Here is a 20,726-nt window from a genome sequence, read left to right as displayed (position 1 = left end):
GAAGCCAGGCAGGCCAGTTGTACACTGTGAATGAAGGTTTAATCTATGTCATCCTTTGTCACAGGTGCCCTGTGCCTGGGATGAAGTGTCACATAGTTTGAATCCACATTGCTTGCCGACATCATGGGTGAATGAACTTTTCCAAGATTCTGGAAGCCTATTGTAATTTGTGTTCTCTACACTTTCCTGAGGTCCCAGGGATGCCGTGACTACTAAGCTCTATGGTAGGAGTTGGGGCAGGAGGTGAGTAGAGGTGACCAATGACTGGTGTGCCAAGGTCTTTCCCCCTCTGAGATCCCAGTCAATTCCAGGCATGGAGTTGTGGTTAAAAGAACCTCAGATGGCATAAGAATGAGGGCCGGGCGCGGTGGCTCACGCTTGTAATCCCAGCACTTTGGGAGGCCGAGGCGGGCAGATCACGAGGTCAGGAGATCGAGAGCACGGTGAAACCCCGTCTCTACTAAAAAATACAAAAAATTAGCCGGGCGCGGTGGCGGGCGCCTGTAGTCCCAGCTACTCGGAGGCTGAGGCAGGAGAATGGCGTGAACCCGGGAGGCGGAGCTTGCAGTGAGCCGAGATTGCGCCATTGCACTCCAGCCTGGGCGACAGAGCGAGACTCTGTCTCAAAAAAAAAAAAAAAAAAAAAAAAAAAAAAGAATGATACAGTGGACATTGGAGACTTGGGGGGAAGAGTGGAAGTGGGGAAAGGGATAAAAGACTACAAATATGGTCCAGCGTATACTGCTCAAATGATGGGTGCACCAAAATCTCACAAATCACCACTAAAGAACTTACTCATGTAACCAAATACTACCTGTACCCCAATAACTCATGGAAAAAGGGAAGAAAATAATTTAAAAAAGATTTAAATATAACCTCCTCAGAAAGGCCTTTCCTGACCACTCAATCTAAGATAGCCACGCAGTTATTCTGTATATCATTCAGTTTTCATTCCTTAGTTGGCTCATGCTATTTACTTTGTAATTGTTTGTTCCCCACTCCAGATATGAAACACATCAGAGTAGGAACCTTATCTTGCTCATCGCTGCATCCCAGAGTGCTCGATAAATATTTGTTGATTGAAGGACTGTCTTCTGATTCAGTCACAGAGAGGTGGGCCATGAGGGAAATAAGGAAAACAGTAGAAACAGGAAATGAAGAAAATCAGAAACAATTTAATACTCTATTGTGTGCAAAAATGAAGTGGAAAGAAGAGACAAGAAAACGTACATAAAGGGGTTAAAAGAAGGAGAGAGGAAAATAAATTACTGTTGGGTTTTGGAAAAACTCTTAATTAGAGGGAAAGGAACTAATTTTATTGAGCTCCCTCTATGTAGGAAATCTAAATTACCAGATGATGTGCTATTTTTGTTTGTTTGTTTGTTTTTTTGGAAAGATTTTATTTCAACTTAGAATCATCAGCAAAATTACTTTCCTCATTTTCAACCTTTTCCTAGGAAGAAAAGAAAGTGGGCTATTTTATTCTATAGAAAGAAAAACTAAAGCCTATTTGTTTTCATCAAGTGGAATTGTCAAGGATGACTGGCAGTGCCATTCACTGAGAAAGAATACTAGAAGAAGTGTTTTGCAGGGAAATCATGAGTTTCATTTTTAACAGGTTAAAATTTAGATATTTTGAAATATTCAAGTAAAGGTGTTGACAAGATAATGGGATATATCACTCAGAGGAGAGGTTTGAGCTAGAGATCTAAATCTTCGATGTATGGATGATAATTAAAGCCATAGGCATGGATGTGAGTGTCTAGAGAGAAAGAACAGCATATGAAAAAATGGGGTTTCATGGATGTACCTTAAGGAGCTCCAATATTTAAGGTTTAGGTGGTAGGAGACAAGCCTTTGAAGGAGACTGAGAAGGAATGGTCAGGAGAATATGGTTACAAAAACCAAGGGAATATACTGTTTCAAGGAGAAGAATGGTCAGCAGAGCTGAATGCTGCTGAGACACCAAAGAAAATGAGAATTGAAAATGTTTATTCCGTTTAGTGACATTGAAGTCTTTGACCTCAGTGAAAGTAATTTTAGCAGAGTGGAGATGGAATCTGAGTCATTTTAACATCCACAGTACCTTTCCATAGAGTAGATATTTGATATGTTTTTTCATTTGCTTTACCATGAAATGTATAATTATGCAGAAGAATGTATAACGTATAGGTAATACTTGAAGAACAAAATGAACAACATTTACCCATAACCTGTTAGGAAACAACTTTAGAAGACACCTGTGTGCCCCTCCCTGCTTGCATCTAGCTTCTTCATCTGCCCAGGTGGACCGCTCTTACTGTTGCAGTAAGTGTTCCCTTGCTTCTCTTTTATAGTTTTACTGCCTATGAGTGATTCCCTAAACAATACACTGTTATTTTTACAATATACTTTTTTAGTTTTAACTCGTTTTGAACTCTTTATAAATGGAATTATACTGTATTCATTCCGAAAAAAAAAAAAAAAAAAAAAGAACCTCAGATGAATCAAGGATAGTAAAGTGCTGGTAATTGTTGAGGCTGAGTGATGGATGTATTAGTGTTCATTTTACTCTTTTCTCTACTTTAGTGTATGTTAGAAGATTTCCATACTTGAGTGTGAAACAATTTTTGAAAGATTGAAAAAAGTTTTTCTAAATTATTATTATTTTTTATTTTTTTGAGACAGGGTCTCACTCTGTTGCCCAGGCCGGAGTGCAGTGATGTGATCTTGACTCACTGCAACCTGGCTCCAGCCCAGGCCTCCCCCAGCCTCAGCCTCCTGAGTAGCTGGGACCACAGGCTGCACCACCACACCTGGCTTGTATTTTTTATAGAGATGGGGTTTTGCCATGTTTCCCAGGCTGGTCTCGAACTCCTGGGCTCAAGCAATCCACCCATCTCAGTTTCCCAAAGTGCTGGGATTACAGACAGGCATGAGCCACTGTGCCCAGCTGGAAAAAAGTTTCTTTTTTCAGAAGAAAAGAAAGAGGAAAAAAAGGGCACTTTGAAGATCTTATAGGGTCATATTTAAGTGGTAAAACTTTGGAAAAGTGACTGATCTCAGGCAAACGGCAGGGTATTGTCCAGCCCCTTCCCTGCTTTATTTTTACTCCTTAGTACTTATTACCATGTAACAAACTATATATTTTATTTATTTATCTTACTTATTGTTGGTCTTCCAGCTGAATTACAAGCTTCATGAGGCAGGAACTGTTGGTATGTTTTGCTCATCCCCATCCCCAGGACTTGCAATAGTATCTGGCACATGGATAGGTTCAGGTTCATGCAACAAAAACCAATAGTGACATAAACAAGATAGAGGATTTTTTTTTTTTTTAACATATATGCCATTCAACAGTGGAACCTAGGCCCCTATCTCTTTCTCTTTCATCATCCCGACTGTGACTTCTACCATGAAAATTGCCTCATGATCTCATTATTGATGCCAGAGCTCCAGCTGTCACACACACATTCCAGGCAGGAAGAAGAAAGGTGGGGGCAAAAGGACATCTACTTTTCAACTGAAGCTGTCTCCATTAAAAGTTTTTCTTGTAGTCCAATCTGGTTTCCAATCGCCTGCACAGAGATGGTTTGAGTGCTTGGAGCAGCCCTCACTGTTTGGCTATGGAAGTTCCAGGTCTGCACTTGAGGCCATTATCTGCAACCCAGGACTTTGCCTTAGGTCAATGCCAGGAGACACTTACAGTTTGCATATGAAATTGATCCTTTGCTCTCTGAGGAGTGGTCCCTAATTTAGCATTTGCAGTTTTGGTGGGTGACACTGACTCCCTGCAGAGGCACCAGGTGGCTCCGGATTTGGTGTAAGTAGCTTCAGCCCATGCCCGAGGAGTGCCTGGGATAGTTTCAGATGAGAAACGAGATCCTGGATGGGCACCCCCTATAGGGTCCCCTTTCTGAAGAAAGTTGTCCAAAGATGGGAAGCTTGTTGGAAATGTCTGGACTCCAGTCCAGAGATCCTGATTCTGTGTGGGGCCCAGGAATTTGCCTTTTATATAAGAACCCCAGGTAATTGGGACACAGGTTTGAGAAACGACACTGAGATACTCCAGGCCATGGAATGGGATACCAGCTGGTGTAGGACAGAAAACGTCTAGAAGCTGTTCTTTCCTACTGAAGCCAGAAGGACAAACATTGCACTCAAGTAAACCTTAAAGAGGCCTTGAGTCTCCATGGACTCAGGCCCTGCTCAGTGTTGAGTAAAATGAAGGTTAACTCAGTAATCTGATGAAAGTTCTTATGTGGATAAACAGTTCTAATTAGCTTGTTCGTTGTCCAGTGAGCTCACTTGGGTCTCACTGGTGACCATGGCTCTTTTTGATCATCCATAGACTTTCAGTGACAGATTGTACTTTGGGTTAGTTAATGCCTATAAAATAATAAAACAAAACAAAATGAAATAGCACCATGTTACAATGAGACTCCAGATCATTTTAGGATGTTATGATGAACTGTGTTTGTATTAAACGATGGCCCTCATTTGAAGCCTGCCAAAAACATGCTCATTTTCACGTTTGAAAAAATTTTTATTATTTTTATTTTTTTGAGACAGAGCGTTGCACTGTCACCTAGGCTGGAGTGCAGTGGCACGGTCTTGACTCACTGTAACCTCTGCCTCCTGAGTTCAAGTGATTCTCCTGCCTCAGCCTCCCTCTGCCACCATCCTACTAATTATATATATATATATATATATATATATATATATATATATATATTTTTTTTTTTTTTTTTTAATGTTGGCCAGGCTGGTCTCGAACTCCTGACCTCAAGTGTTCCGCCCACCTTGGTCTCCAAAGTATTGGGATTACAGGCGTGAGCCACCGCGCCCAGCCTGAAAAAATTGTTAAATGCTGAATGACACTATCTTTTAGTGGAGACATTTCACTAGTATATAAAAAATAGGACAAAACTATCAAAAACACACAGTGATATTTAGTGGTCTCTAATCAGCTTAGAAAAGTGAGATGTGGGGCAAATCTCTTTAGAGTCTCTTTAAGTTGATAAGGCAGGCAACTGAGGAAAAAAATTAGTTGTATGAAAACATGTTTGAATGAAGGGAGTTTAGACATCTAAGCAAATATGATTTTTGCATTATGCTGGAAACAAATGCTGCACGTTTTGGAAGGATTTGCAATCACATTTAAATATAAACAAACAAACACATAAGAAACAGGGACTGAAGCAAAGATGCCAAGTTGCCTACCCGTATCCCTTCATTCCTTCTCTCATTCCCCTCTTGCAATCGACCTTTACGTTGCCAGAGTCTCCAATGTACCTAGCTAATTTTCCAGTTGTCCTTAAAGATAGAGGTGAGGTGTAATTCAAAGTTACTGAGTGGGGCTTACAAGAAAGTTCTTTTTTTTTGAGACAGGATCTCGTCTCACTCTGTCATCTAGTCTGGAGTGCAGTGGCACAATCATGGCTCACTGCAGTCTCAACCTCCCCAGGCTCAGGTGATCCTCCCACCTCAGTGTCTGAGTAGCTGTGACTACATGTGTGCGCCATCATGCCCTCCTAATTTTTTAATTTTTTGTAGAGATGGGGTTTCACCATGTTGCCCAGGCTGGTCTTGAACTCCTGGGCTCTAGAGATTCACCCATTTTGGCTCCCAAAGTGCTGGTTACAGAAGTGAGCCAGCGTGCCTGGACTACAAGAAAACTTTTAATGGAGACAGCTTCAGTTGAAAAGTAGATGTCCTTTTGCCCCCACCTCTCTTCTTCCTGCCTGGAATGTGTGTGTGACAGCTGGAGCTCTGGCATCAATGATGAGATCATGAGGCAATTTTCATGGTAGATGTCACAGTCAGGATGGTGAAAGAGAAAGAGATAGGGGCCTAGGTTCCGCTGTTGAGTGGCATATATGTTAAAAAAAAAATCCTCTATCTTGTTTATGTCACTATTGGTTTTTGTTGCATGAACCTGAACCTATCCATGTGCCAGGTACTATTGCAAGTCCTGGGGATGGGGATGAGCAAAACATACCAACAGTTCCTGCCTCATGAAGCTTGTAATTCAGCTGGAAGACCAACAATAAGTAAGATAAATAAATAAAATATATAGTTTGTTACATAGTAATAAGTACTAAGGAGTAAAAATAAATCAGGTAAGATGGATATGAAGTGTGGAGGTCAGGGAAAGGCTTGACATTTTAGAGAGTGTCACCAGGGAAGCCACATAAGAGTTCACTGGGGAAATTAAGGTGACATTTGTGTAAAGACCTAGTAAGAGAGAGAGTCAGGGGGTATCTGGTGGACAAGCTGTTCTCTCCCGGTAGAGAGAACAGCAAATGCAAAGGCTGTGAGGTCAGAGTGTTCAAGGATAGTCAAGTGCTTGGACTGGGTGGAACAGGATGGTTGACAGAGTACCCGGCAGGAACTGTTGCTAAAGAGGTGGCGGAGCCAGGACTAGCAAGGCCTTGTGGACCATAGGAAGAACTTTGGCTTCTGCTCTGAGTGAGATGGGGCCACAAGCAGGTTCTGGGCAGGGAAGTTGCAAGATCTGCTTTATATACATACAGAATCACTGTGCTACTGTCCTGAGACGAGGCTGAAGAGGGCGAAGGTAGAAGCACAGAGGCTGATCTAGGTGGAAGCACAGAGACTGCATCATCTAAGTGAGAGAGGATGTTGGTGTGAATCAAGTGAAAGTGGTGGAAGTAGGAAGAAGGGAGATTCGTCATGTAAGGGAGAACCATTAAGTTCCCCTATGGACTGGATATAGGATGTGAGAGAAAGAGAGGAGTCAGAGAGAACTCTAAAGTTTTTGGAAGGACGGAGCTGCCATCAACTGATTTGGAGCAAACTTGTTTCATCTAGCCTCCCTACCAATCGGAGGAACAGATTTGAGGGGAACATCAGAAGATCAGTTGTGGATATTTCAAATTAGAGATGGCCATTAGATACCAACTGGAAATCTTGAGCAGAGATGGATACATGGTCAGAATTCAGGGCATAGGTCCACTTTGGGAGCCCTTGGGACATGGATGGTATTTAATGTCATGGGACTGGAGAAAGTCACCAAATGAGTAAGTGTGGAGCGAAAAGAGAAGAATCTGGGCACTGAACCATGGGGCCCTCTGACGTTTAGAGATTTGGAGAAAAGGGGGAGCCAGCCACGGAGACTGAGAAGGAGAAGCCAGAGGGGAAGGAAGACAACCAGCAAATCTGAGGCCATGGTGGCCAAGAGAAGGAAATGTCTCATGGAAGAGAGAGTGAGAGATGGTGTTAAATACTGTGTCAAGTAAGATAAGGACTGAAAATTAAATATGAGGATTCAATACAACTGTTCATATAAACATTTTAGAAGAGTTCTTGGTACATAGTAATCATTCAATACATGGAACACACACACACACACACACACACACACACACACACATTTGCTATATTAGCCCTGTTCAATGGCATTTTCTGTGATGATAGAGATGTTCTATATTTGTTCTGTCCAATACAGTAGCCACTTAGCCACATATAGCTACTGAAAGCTTGAACATGTGGCTAGTGCAACTGAGGAACTACATTTTTTTTTAGAAGGGTGAAGAATTGTATTTTATTGAAACTCAACTCAAAAAAAGAAATAAGATGCTGTAGTGTGCAATATATTCACACAAAGCACCCTCAGGTGTATATTCAAGTCAAGTAAGAACTCCATATCCCTTTTCCTAGTTTTCCTACCCTGGGACCTTAGTCTCTTCCATATACAATCATGCACACTTAATTTGAAAAAGGAAACCCAGTGATTTTGATGTATTCATTAGCACCAAAGTTAATGAAATTTTAATTAAATAAATACTAAAATTTAAATAGCCACATGTAGCTGCTGGCTACATAAACAGTTCTATAGTCCATCCTGTCTAAATAGACCTATTCTATCTATAGGCCAGTTTACAAACGTTCTCTTTTTAGATGATCAGCCTAATGAGTTTTAGCCAGCTTATAAAGGTGTGGCACAGAAGGCCCTTTGATAGAGTTTAAAACTCCTGTGCATCGGAGTGGAAAGTTTGGGTGAGCAAGCAGAGGCCAGCACCCTGAAGAAAGAGGCTGATGGAGTTTAAGACACACTAGGACTCAAATCTCGGTCTGTCTCTTAGTTGTGAAGCCCGACAGGTTGTTTAACCTCTCAGAGACCGCCTCATCCTCTGAAAAGGCCTGGCTACTTAATTTGCCAGGGCCCAGGGCAAAATAAAAACAGTGGGTCACTTGTTCAAAAATTATTAAGAATTTTGAGCTGGCAACAGCAGAGACCAAGTGTGGGCCCTTCCGAGTTGTAGGCTCTGTGTAATGCATAGGTTACATGACCACGAAGCTGCCTCCTGGGTCTTGAGGATGCGGGCTGGGCAGTCAGAGTGTTGAAAATGGGAGAGGGAACAAAGGTGAGAGCGTTTGCTGCTGCTGCACTGCTGCTGGCCTGGGCAGAAGGCTAGGGTGGGAAGCTCTTTTCTTACATCAGTTTCAGATCTTCCCTCTTTCTGAGTCCTGTAGACTATAGCTAATCTTTTCCTAGGCTTGTTTGTTGGCTGGGTCTCAAATGACCAGTGTAGCTCTTGCAGTTACCTACTGACATGGTTTAGCTCTGTGTCTCCACCAGATCTCATCTTGAATTGTACTCCCATAATTCCCACGTGTTGTGGGAGGAACTTGGTGGGAGATAATTTAAATCATGAGGGCAGTTTCCCCCATACTGTTATCATAGTAGTGAATAAGTCTCATGAGATCTGATGGTTTTATCAGGGGGTTCTGCTTTTGCGTCTTCCTCATTTTTCTCTTGCCACCACCATGTTAAGAAGTGCCTTTTGCCTCCCACCATGATTCTGAGGCCTCCCCAGCCATGTAGAACTGTAAGTCCAATTAAACCTCTTTTTCTTCCCAGTCTCGGATATGTCTTTATCAGCAGCATGAAAATGGACTAATAGAGTAACTTGGTACCAGCAGGGTGCCTCTGAAAAGATACCCAAAAATGTGGAAGCGACTTTGGAACTGGGTAATAGGCAGAGGTTGGAACAGTTTGGAGGGCTCAGAAAAAGACAAGAAAATGTGGGAAAGTTTGGAACTTTCTAGAGACTTGTTGAATGCCTTTGCCCAAAATGCTGATAGCAATATGGACAATAAAGTCCAGGCTGAGGTAGTCTCAGATAGAGATGAGGAACTTGTTGGGAAGTGGAGCAAAGATGACTCTTGTTATGTTTTAGCAAAGAGACTGGTGGCATTTTGCCCCTGCTGTAGAGATTTGTGGAATTTTGAACTTGAGAGAGGTGATTTAGGGTATCTGTGGAAGAAATGTCTAAGCAGCAAAGCACTCAAGAGGTGACTTGGGTGCTATTTAAGGCATTCAGTTTTAATAAGGAGGCAGAACATAAAAGTTTGGGAAGTTTGCAGCCTGACAATGCAGTATAAAAGAAAAATCTATTTTCTGAGGAGAAATTCAGGCCAGCTGCAGAAATTTGCATAAGTAATGAGGAGCCGAATGTTAATCTCCAAGACAATGGGGAAATGTCTCCAGGGCAAATCAAAGGTCTTCATGGCAGCCCCTCCCATCACAGGCCCAGAGGCCTAGGGGGAAAAAATGGTTTTGAGGGCCAGGCCCAGGGTACCCGTGCTGTGTGCAGCCTAGGGACTTGGTGCCCTGCATTCCAGCCACTTCAGCTGTGGCTGAAAGGGGCCAATGTAGAGCTTGGGATGTGGCTTCGAAGGGTGCAAGCCCCAAGCCTTGGCAGCTTCCACATGGTGTTGAGCCTGCAAGTGCACAGAAGTGAAGAACTGAGGCTTGGGAACCTCAGCCTAGATTTCAGAGGATGTATGGAAACGCCTGGACATCCAGGCAGAAGTTTGCTGCAGGGGTGGGGCTCTCATGGAGAACCTCTGCTAGAGCAGTGCAGAAGGGAAATGTGGGGTTGGAGCCCCCACAGAGAGTCCCTACTGGGGCACTGCCTAGTGGAGCTGTGAGAAGAGGGCCACTGTCCTCCAGATCCCAAAATGGCAGACCCACTGACAGCCTGCACTGTGCACCTGGAAAAGCCGTAGACCACAGACTCAACGCTAGCCCATGAAAGCAGCCAGGAGGGAGGCTGTATCCTGCAAAGCCACAGAGGCAGAGCTCTCCAAGACCATGGGAACCCACCTCTTGTTTCAGCATGACCTGGATGTGAGACATGGAGTCAAAGAAGATCATTTTGGAGCTTTAAGATTTGACTGCCCCACTGGATTTCAGGCTTGCATGGGGCCTATAATCCCTTTGTTTTGACCAATTTCTCCCATTTGAAATGGCTGTATTTACTCAATACCTGTACCCCCATTGTGTCTAGGAAGTAACTAGCTTGATTTTACAGGCTCATAGGTGTAAGGGACTTGCCTTGTCTTAGATAAGACTTTGGACTGTGGACTTTTGGGTTAATGCTGAAATGAGTTAAGACTTTGGGGGACTGTTGGGAAGGCATGATTGGTTTTGAAATGTGAGGACATGAGATTTGGAGGGGCCAGGGGCAGGATGATATGGTTTGCCTCTCTGTCCCCACCTAGATCTCATCTTGAGTTGTATTCCCATAATAATTACAGGTTTGTGAGCAAAATTACTAATTGTTAACTAAATTTTGGGGTGGCTCATTACACAGCAACATCTGGTTTTCTTGGTGGATTCAATCCAATGTGCTTGGGTCTCCCCTCCTAGTGCATGGCAGATGGTGGGGGCCATGGGAATTTCCCTCTCTCACTGCTCTCCCTTTACTTTTGTTCTGGTGGCTGGTGACCTGCACGGGGCTTAGAGATCAACTGTGGTCAGTGATTAGGGTGGTCCTGGGCCTCTACGGGGGTTAGGTATTAGGAAAGGTCACACAGGGTGGGGCCCATGTAGCCCCCACAAGAACAGAACAGAGCAGAACAAGCCCTGGTCTCTCAGCTACCCATTGGCAATAGCTTCTATTCCTTCCACTTGCATACAGGGAGACTTGAAAATCAGTGGTGGTGAGACTCCAAGACTATTATTTTTATTTCTGGACAAAAACATCTGCTTCACACACTGCGCGGCATCAAATGAAGAGGAAAGAGCTTGTATCCCAAAGCCCGGCTTTCTGTATCATCCACAAATTAAGACAGCATCTGCTGAGCCCATGCTGAGCCTGTCACAGTCAACAACTGGGAAACCGGGGCCTCTACTGAACCAGGGGACAAGTAGCTGAAGCACTTAAACAGCTTGATACTTGTTTTTTGGTACATTTGTTTATTTAAAAAAGCATAGGAAATGAATAAAATGCCACCTAAAAAGTATCTGCAATGAATAAATTATTTCCAGTGAAGCACTGCAGATCCACACACACCAGTCCGCTAACCTTTACCAAGGCCATGTCCGGTGGGCTTGTGCTTGTCCCAGTTGACTCTTCCTTGAGACCTTTCCCTACTGTGCAATGACCACAGCATTGGAGACCAGTCCTGCATGCGCTGGCCTTCCTCGTAGGCATGGCAAACCACATGGATGGGCAGTGGGCTGGCATGCAGTAGGCTTCAACAAATGGCACTTCACTGTTTCCAGCGACCCTGAAATGTTTTACGTAAGTGGGGCCTGGGCTTTAAAGAAAAGATCCAGGGTTTCTCAGGCTGGGCCCCTTCACTGAGGCACAGCTTCAGAAAATACTGGTCTCAGGAGCCAGCAAATTGTCCAGGAATTTTGAGCCCTCAGTTGAAGGAAAATGGCCACGTGGTGTCCTTGCATGCAACAGTGATGTTGGTGACGGTGACAAGTAGCCAGCCCAAGGAAGGCCAACCCCACCTTGGGTGGAATGCAGGGCACCTAGTCCTGCTTGGAAGGGGCTAGGAGGTTGGGGAAGGTTGAGAATGGAGGGCCAGGGCACCACACAGTGAATTCAAATAACGGCTCTTCAGTGAGGGAAGGAAGCCGCAGCCCTCCTTTGGCCCTTTACGCAGGGTCAGCATCTCGGCTCACAAGGCCAAGGGTCACTGGGCAGGAACCAGACTTTCAGAAGGGAAAGGTGCCATAGGCAATGCCAAGGGCATGACTTAAATATCCTGTCCTCTGGAAAGTGTTCAGGAGGTCTTGCAGTACACACCATTTAGGAGACTATAAAATTCCTTTCATTTATGCCATGTGAACAAGTTGAGGCAGTGCGTTTCCAAGGTGAATTCATTGAATACAATGAAGTACGTTTATTTTTTGAAGGAAGTTTTTGCCACAGAAATATTGAACTTGGGACTGTGCTGACAAGCTATAACATAATCCCTCTCCTTCCAGATCAGAGCAGGGGTGACAAAGCAAAAGTCCACAGGCACTGGGCAGGTAATTGGTATAAATGAGGGTGTGGGGCTGGATGTGGTGGCTCACATCTGTAATCCCAGCACTTTGGGAGGCCTAGGCAGGAGGATTGCTTGAGCCCAGGAGTTTGAGACCAGCCGGGGAAACATGGTGAAACTCTGTCTCTACAAAAAATACAAAATTAGCTGGGCATGGTGGTTTGTGCCTGTGATCCCAGCTACTTGGGAGGCTGAGGTGGGAGTATTGCTTGAGCCCAGGAGGCAGGGGTTGCAGTGAGCCGAGATTGCACCACTGCACTCCAGCCTAGGCAACAGAATGAGATCCTGTCTCAAATTAAAAAAAAAAAAAAAAAAGAAAAAGAAAAAAAAGAAAAAGGGGAATGTGAGCACGCATTGGTCTCATAGTCTACTCACCTGATTAGAGATTAATCCCAGTCTTTCTTTTTCATTACAATAAATGCAACCTGCAGGGGCATTGATCAGTAGAAACAATCAGCCTCATTGTGGGAGGTGATACGGCGTGGTGTGGGCTGTGGTGACCTGGTGAAGTGGACACCCCTTCTAAAGGAGAGCTGGTGCCCAGCTCCAGCCAGTTGTTGGTAGGTGAGAATGTGAGCTCCAGTATGGCCAGATCTTCTGATCTGGATTTTTTTTTTAAGTGTTAGATTCCGCAAGCTAAACAAGACATCCCTGTGGGCCAGATCATTTTGTAGCCTCTCCTGTGGGAGTCAGTGACAGGAAGGTGTGGTAGGCAGAATAACAGCACCCCAAAGATGTCCCGGTCCTAATCCCCACCTGTGGCTATGTTGTCTTGCATGGTAAAAGGCTCTTCCAGGACGATGAAGGATCTTCAGATGGAGAGATTATCCCGGATCTTCCTGGTGGCCTTTGTAAGTCAAACAGGGAAGTGGGAGGGCCAGTGTCACAGTGATGCCATGTGAGAAAAGTCTGACCAGCCACTGGAGCCTGGGAATGCAGCCAGCCTCTAGAAGCTTGAAACGGCAAGGAGCCAGCTTCTCCCTAGAGCCTTCAGAAGGAGCACAGCTCTGCTGACACCTTGATTTTCATTCAGGGACATCCATTTTGGAATCTGATCCCCAGGACTATAAGCTAATGTGTTGTTTTTAAGCTACCAAGTAATGGGTTGCAGTGGCAACAGAAAACTAATGCAGGGGGCCACTGTTTGGTATATATTTAAACATTTTTAGAGGATGAGAATATTCTCTAAATTTCTCCTTAAATGTCAAAGTATTGCTGCAGCTAGGAGAACCGCACATGGAAACTTGAGGAAATTTCCCTTATTTCTAGGACTACGGGACAATGGGATGCAAGATGAATTTCCACAATGGGATAACCACGAACCAACCTAGAGAATCAGGAAGTCTTTTATCAAAGCACATATGTGTCAATGCTACTCAAACACACACATTCTTTTCTGGCTGGACAGACTGTAAATTATTCCCACCTCCTGGGGGACAGGCACACGTTTATCTAGTGGTCGGGAGAAGTCACAACCCAGGCATCCAAACCAGTTAGAATGAGTTGTTATTGAGTCAGGTGAAAAGAGCTAGGTGGTTATACATCTGGTCTCTTAAATGCACAGGACCACCAAATAAATAATAATAAAAAGGCACATTGTCATTTTCATCCCGGGGACCCCAGTGAGAGTAGGGACCTCAGGTAGGCTCCTTGGAATTGGAACTGTTGTCCTGAAGAGGGCAAGCCTCTGTTTAACACTCTGAATCCAGGGCTTGCTGCAACCCTATGCTAGGTGACTCAGGCCTCTCTCCTCTCATTACAGGCTGGCTAACCGCACAGCCTGAGTTGAGAAGGACATGAGCTGTCATGACTGTACCCAGATCAGAATTCATCATTTTCAATGTCTTGCCCTTAGAATGAGTCCACTGAGCAATGTGAAGTTGGTGGTGTCCAGGAAAACCTCCTGCTGTTCCTTCTGTATAATTCCTCTTCTTTAGGATTTCTGGTTAGGAACACGGACGGGTGTCTCAGTGCTCTGCTTTATGAAACTCAGCAAAGTCCCTGGAATGGATCAAGTTATTCTGCTGGCTCCGTGGGCTCCTGAGTGTTCAGTAAGGGAATGTCTGTGTCCTTGCTGCTTACATCCCCATTGTTGGGATGGGAGAAGGTGTATGGTTCACTCTCGGACTCAGGAGGGGAGCAAGGAGGTGGCTCCTCAGTGGCCAACTTTGCAGTTGGGGCCCTGGAGCATATGGTGGGTGGGGAGGGAGGGCAGACCCCCATGGTGCCCTGGAACGGCCGGTAGGTGTCCACCTCTGGCTGCAGGAACGACCCGCCGGAATCCTGTAGCAGATGCCCATACACCATGGTGTCCTCGATGACTGCATACACATGGGAGTCATTGTCCTTTCGCCCTTTCTGAAACTTTTTTGGCTGCCTCGGCATCTCAGTATTGATGTTGCCATTGTAGACACCCACAGCGAGGCCCTTGTTTGTCTTCTTTTTCCTATTTGGAAAAATGGAACAAGACAGAAGTCAGAAAGGCAAGAATCTTCGATGGGTACCATTGCTATGGCCCTGCTAGAGCTTGGATTCTTTAGGGTTCTGACCATGTCTCCCCCAAATCCCTCAAATTGCTCAGCATTTGAAACTGAAACTACTGTCCTCAGTGAACATTTAGAAGGGACCTGATTTTGTCTCCAGTTTTCGAAGTGGAAACAGAGATCACAGGTGGTAGAAGAGTGGTTTAGAGAGGGCACCTCTAACACTATCTGTGCTCAATTCGTTTTTGATAGATATGTGGTATCCAATGGTGGAGACATCTGACAATCCCTTTCCCCTCCATTCTACCAGAAACGGGCAGTGTCCCAGACCTTCTCAACCACATCAGGCTCAGTCATGCCCAAGTCAACCTTCCCGCACTCTTAGTACTTTCCTGTAGCTCATGCTTTATCTCTCTTTTGCCTGGGAAAAGCTCTGATCATCTAGATTCTAAATGGTGATACAAGAGACTCAGGAGGCCAGGCTGTATCTTAGTTTTCAGCATGAGCTGGGGAGAGGAGAACTCAGCATTAGCAGAGAGACCCAGTGCCTCAGTAGTCACCCCCAACAGAGGAAAGAGCTAAAAAGAAGACAAAATTCAGGCTGCAGTGCCAGAGTTCTTCAATAACACCATTAGCATTTGGTTTATAATGTTCTTTGGTACTTGGACCTGTATGGGCATTAGCGCTTGCTGCCACAGAAAACAAAGCTTTGCTCTCCATCTTCGTGAACCAAACAGCAGGGAATGCTGACTTTTTAGCTGACCAGTGACGCAAATGGAGGACATTAGCTCAATTAGCGTAATGGACCATATAAGGCACAGGCTGGCAGTTCATAATGGTGGACAGGCTCTCTGTACTTTGCTGAGATAAAAATAAACCTGGTACCTTTAGCTTGTAACGCTGAGCCCCTGGCCAGGACGATGGGTTCCTAAGGCTCCTGCCTGAAGCCCTGTAATGTTTGTCCCCACTAAAACTCTTCTCATGCTATCCTGAAACTGACTGTTTATTTGCCTGTCTTTTCAGTCCCCCGGCCCCCATAGAAGAGATTGTCTCACTCATCATTGTCCCCAGTACCTCAATGAATCCTAGGGCCCAGGAGACACTCAGGAAGTACCCGCTTAGTGAACAAGTTAGATGGCATTGTCTCTCCTCGTTCTCACTGCACAACCTGTCCATCCTCCCACAACAGCTTCGGCATGGACAGGCCTTATGCAAACCTGCCAGCCAGCAGCCTCACACAAGCAAGGCCTGTAGCAAGGCTGGGCTGATGATTCTCAGGCTTAAATTGGAGCTGTTTCAAGATGAGGCAAGTGCTGGATCTCTTTCCTTGTCCGATTCCCTCCTGATAAGGAACCTGGGGCCCACTGTTAATGCCACGCTTCCCCAACTGGGTAGGCTATTCCGTGCACCCTAGATGGGAAAATTCCCTGAGAGAAACAGTAACATGATGTTTCCTTAAAAGCAGTCCTTTTTCCCCCACGTGTTATAGGTACAGCCACTTCTCACGGAGAAAAAACCTCCTGCAAGCCAGTCCTTCCTCATCAGCAGAGACATTTGTCTACAAATTTCATGCTATCCTGAAACTGACTTGGGCATGGACATTTGTAGACAGTCTTGTTGTAGACCAGGAATTTCAGTTGTTTGCTCAGGTCCACAGTTAATTTTTAAAAAAGAATTTTTTGGCTGGGCGTGGTGGCTCATGCCTGTAATCCCAGCACTTTGGGAGGCCGAGGCGGGCGGATCACAAGGTCAAGAGATCGAGACCATCCTGGCCAACATGGTGAAACCCCGTCACTACTAAAAATACAAAAAAAAAATTAGCCGGGCGTGGTGGCGGGTGCCTGTAGTCCCAGCTACTCGGGAGGCTGAGGCAGAGGAATCGCTTGAACCCCAGGAGGCGGAGGTTGCAGTGAGCTGAGATCGTGCCACTGCACTCCAGTCTGGCTACAGAGTGAGACTCTGTCTTAAAAAAAAAAAGAATTTTTTCAGGTTGGCTTTTTGGAAGGTCAAATCATGCTAAGGAAAATAGCTCTCTTCTCTCTCCCATGACTTTAGTCAGAAATATGAGCAGAATTTATTCAGTTTGGTGGCAGCATGGACTCTGTCTAAAAAGGTCAACATTTTCCTTTTATAAAATAGAAGCTCGGCCAGGCGCGGTGGCTCGTGCCTGTAATCCCAGCACTTTGGGAGGCCAAGGCGGGTGGATCACTTGAGGTCAGGAGTTCAAGACCAATCTGGTCAATAAGGCGAAATCCCGTCTCTACAAAAAATTACAAAAAAAATTAGCTAGGCATGGTGGTGTGTGCCTGTAGTCCCAGTTACTCGGGAGGCTGAGGAAGGAGAATCACTTGAACCCAGGAGGTGGAGGCTGCAGTGAACTGAGATTGCACCACTGGCAACAGAGCAAAACTCTGTCTCAAAAATAAATAAATAAATAAATAAATAAAACAGAAGTTGTCCTCCTGAGGGGATGGAAAGAGAGACCGAGGCAGTTAACTGGGCCTTCCTTCCTCTTGGCCACAGGCCTGGCCTCTGTTATATACCTGGAGCCCAACAGACAAGGATAAAGCAGTTTGCTTAAGAAACTGCAGGAGAACAAGCTGGGACAACGCACATTTATTCTCCTTAAGGTGACGGAGGGAGTGGTTTCAGAGGCACAGTCTGGCAGAGCCTACGTGAGCATTTTCTTGCCAAGATCACCCCTGCTTGATCAATCTACTGAGCAAACAGCACTCTGCTTGCAGGGGACTTGTGCTGAGGCAGCTGCACCATGAACTACAGGTGAAAATGTCACATGTGTTTTTTATCCCCCCCTCACTCCCAGGCATGGGATTTTTTTTTCTCCTGAAAGCATGACTCACACCCGGCAATACTGTTTAACATTGATCTTCGGGGGAAAAAATGGAAAGCAAGAAAACAAAGTCAATAATTAACAACCACCCAGTCTGTGTGATCTGAGGAGGCATCAAATCAGATAAAGAGAGTAAGAGATTCCACCTACTTCTTTTTCACACAGCAAATGATGAGTCCGAGGGCAGACAGCAGTAAGGCTCCACCTCCCACCACTGCGATGAGGATGACAGTCAAGTCTGTGAGCAGAGACATAAAGAGACAGATGAAGAGGCAGCTGGTGTTAGCTCTGCAATGAACTTGAGGCATCTCCAAAAGCAGCTGCCATCTTTCCAAAGGTGAAGCGCCATACATGTGGCTCCTTGTGTGCACATGGGGCTCCTCACATCACAAAGTGTTTATTTCCTTTCCTCTTGGATCTGGGTCAGCCAATATAAGGCAACCGTGCCAGTTTTGGGCCTAACTTTTAAGAGGATGTCAGCTTGCACTTTCTCTCTGAGAGAAAGCCAGCTACTATGTAAGAAGTCTGACTATGCTGCGACCACCATGCTGTGAGGAAGCCCAAGCTAGCCATGTAGAGACTCCACCGGGGAAAAAACCAACCCAGTGAGAACTAAAGGCCCTAGACGTATGTCTCCAGTTAAATTCTCCAAGCCATCCTCTCTATTTGTTCAAGGCTTCTGGTTGGGGCCCCAGATATCCTGGAGCACAGATAAGACACACTGCTGTGCCCCGTCTGAATTCCTGATCCATAAATTGTGGGTAAACAAAATGGCTATTGCCTAAGCCACCAAATTTTGGGGTAGTTCATATATAGCAATGAACAATTGAAACAAACTGAGGGACCTACCAGATCGACTTCAAAGGCTACTCCTGGCCTACAACAGGTGTGTTCCACTGATTGCCACAGCCTGTCTTGGAGAAGAGAAGAGCAGAGGAGGGTAGGAGAAAGCAGGGAGTCAAAAGTCAGAAGTGAGGCAGCTAAAGGGAGAGTTCTTTCCTTTGTGCTGTCCTTTTCCTGCAGCTGCACAAAGGAAAAAGAAAATAAATCAGAGGGAGAACCCTGTACCAAACAGGGATTTAGAATGTCTTGCTTGTTCACCAAGAAAACAAAAGGTGAGATCCAAAGGAAAGAGGAATGGAAAGAAATGACAGAAAATGAATCTAAGAGAGGAAGAAGACCCAGGAGGTAACCTGTGAGTGTGGAGAGGTTTCCACTTGTGACACTTGGCTCCCACCAGTTCTCGAGGCTAACCAGTTGTGTGGCTTGGATGGACCCTCAATCACTCTGACCACCAGAAAGGGAAAGGGAAAAAAGCAGCCTCCATGGTCCCTTCTGGTTCTGACACTGTGATGCTCTGTGCCTTCACTGAGTAAAGGGCAGACATGGCCCCACCACAGCCTGCCCTGCCACACCTGCATTCCCATGTTTGATACCCTTCAGTGGTGCCCACGACTTTGAGGAATAAAGGCAAACTCATCATCCTGGCTCCAAAGCCTCCCATTGAGGGTATTTCATGGATTCCAACGTTTCACTGAGACTAAACAAAAAACCATGTACCTGTCAGACTTTTCAGGTCCCCATATTTTAATTCACGAGACTGAATCCCGTGATACTTTTATAAGGTGGCTATTATTATCTACTCTCTGTAGATGAGGAAGATCATAGGTGTGAAGAGACTTCCCCTACGTAAAAGAGAGATGAATGGTAAAGGATGCTGGTAGACTGACTAAAAAAAATCTAGGCTGGCCAAAAGAATGCAGCTGAAGGCATGGTGTGTGAGTTCCTAACCTAAAAATATCAAAAGACCTTATATGCCTCCTCCAGTCTGTTGTGGATCTCTCTGTCTCTGCCATGAAAACGGCCCAGGCTGGAGGACAAGAGACCATGTAGAGTCAAGCCAAGTAATGTCAGTTGTCTCAGATGATCTTGGCTGAGCCTCAGCAATTTGAAAGCACCAAGCTAAGATCAGCAAAGTCCTCTAGCCAACCTGCAGCTGCCAGCAGGTGCATGAATGACTGAGCCCTGATAAGTCCAGCTCAGACCAGAATTGCCCAGCCAACGTTGGAGCAATAATAGATGGCTGTTACTAAGCCACTATGTTCTGGGATGGTTTGTTACTCAGCACTATTGATGCAATAGCTGACTGACACATGGACAGTCAGGACTCAGTCTGTGTTTCTGACTTGTCTCCAGGCTTGCTCTCTATCCTCCAGCTGACAATTTTTTGTCTATCACCGTCCCTAAACACCCTGAAGGCCCTTACCCACAGTCCTTGGGGTAAGTGTCACCGAGAAGAGCAGGTCTAGCTGCTTGCCGCTCGCGGGGCTGCAGTTAGAGATGTTGACCCAGAAGCTGTGATGGTGGAAGCTTGGCTTGGGGAGCACATCCTCGTCCAGGCTGAAGATCTCCTCAGCCCGGGTCCGCTGCTCCTGGATGATCATGAATGCGCGCCCTGTCTGGCAGACCACGCCGGTCCGCTCCTTAAAGAAAGTCAGGCAGGCCACCTGGTCTCTGGGCACGCTGATGTTCCAGGACACCGAGGTGAGGGATGGCAGGCCCCGGTCCCAGTTGGGTGTCCTCAGGTAGACCTTGCTTTTTGTGTCGGGGGTCACCGTGAAAACGCCTTCCTCTGCAGGAAAGGAAGGGAGATCCAGACAGATGTTTCATTCAGTCAACATGAAGAGGAAAGGGAGCGGTGGAGGAGACGAAGTCCAACTGTCCAGACCAGCGCTGTCTAACAGAACTTTCTGCGATGATGGAAATCTTCTAGATCTGCACCATCTGATAGGGTAGCCACCAGCTATATGTCTGCTGAGCCTTGAAATGTGTCCAGCATGACCAAAGAACTGCATTTTAAATTTGTTTCATGTTAATTTATTATTATTAGTTATTTTTGAGAGGGAGTCTCACTCTGTTGCCCAGGCTAGAGTGCAGTGGCACGATCTCTGCTCACTGCAAACTGCAAACTGCAACCTCCACCTCTCAGGTTCAAGCAATTCTCTGGCCTCAGCCTCCCGAGTAGCTAGGACTACAGGCATGAGCCACCATGCCCAGCTAATGTTTTGTATTTTTAGTAGAGATGGGGTTTCACCATG

General features: G+C 45.5%; 1 protein-coding gene and 1 long non-coding RNA gene across 2 annotated transcripts in view; one reads left to right on the top strand and one right to left on the bottom strand.

Moving 5' to 3' along the window:
• Window positions 1-14: 14 nt before the first annotated feature.
• On the top strand, window positions 15-11,256 carry LOC131384071 (uncharacterized). Its single transcript, XR_009214564.1, has 3 exons — window positions 15-243; window positions 2,221-2,307; window positions 10,932-11,256. It is a non-coding gene; the product is annotated as an uncharacterized LOC131384071 (long non-coding RNA).
• CDCP1 (CUB domain containing protein 1) overlaps window positions 10,952-20,726 on the bottom strand; it is a 64,901-nt gene continuing 55,126 nt past the window's right edge. The window contains exons 7-9 of the mRNA XM_032161831.2: window positions 19,895-20,260; window positions 17,779-17,866; window positions 10,952-14,740 (exon numbers count right to left, since the gene is read on the bottom strand). Of these exons, the coding sequence (XP_032017722.1) occupies window positions 14,311-14,740; window positions 17,779-17,866; window positions 19,895-20,260 (884 nt within the window). The 3' untranslated portion in view covers window positions 10,952-14,310. The remainder of the gene's footprint in view (window positions 14,741-17,778; window positions 17,867-19,894; window positions 20,261-20,726) is intronic.

Source organism: Hylobates moloch, unplaced genomic scaffold (genome assembly GCF_009828535.3).
Source record: "Hylobates moloch isolate HMO894 unplaced genomic scaffold, HMol_V3 SCAFFOLD_8, whole genome shotgun sequence".
Lineage (NCBI taxonomy): Eukaryota > Metazoa > Chordata > Mammalia > Primates > Hylobatidae > Hylobates > Hylobates moloch.
This window is presented reverse-complemented; position numbering and strand designations above follow the sequence as displayed.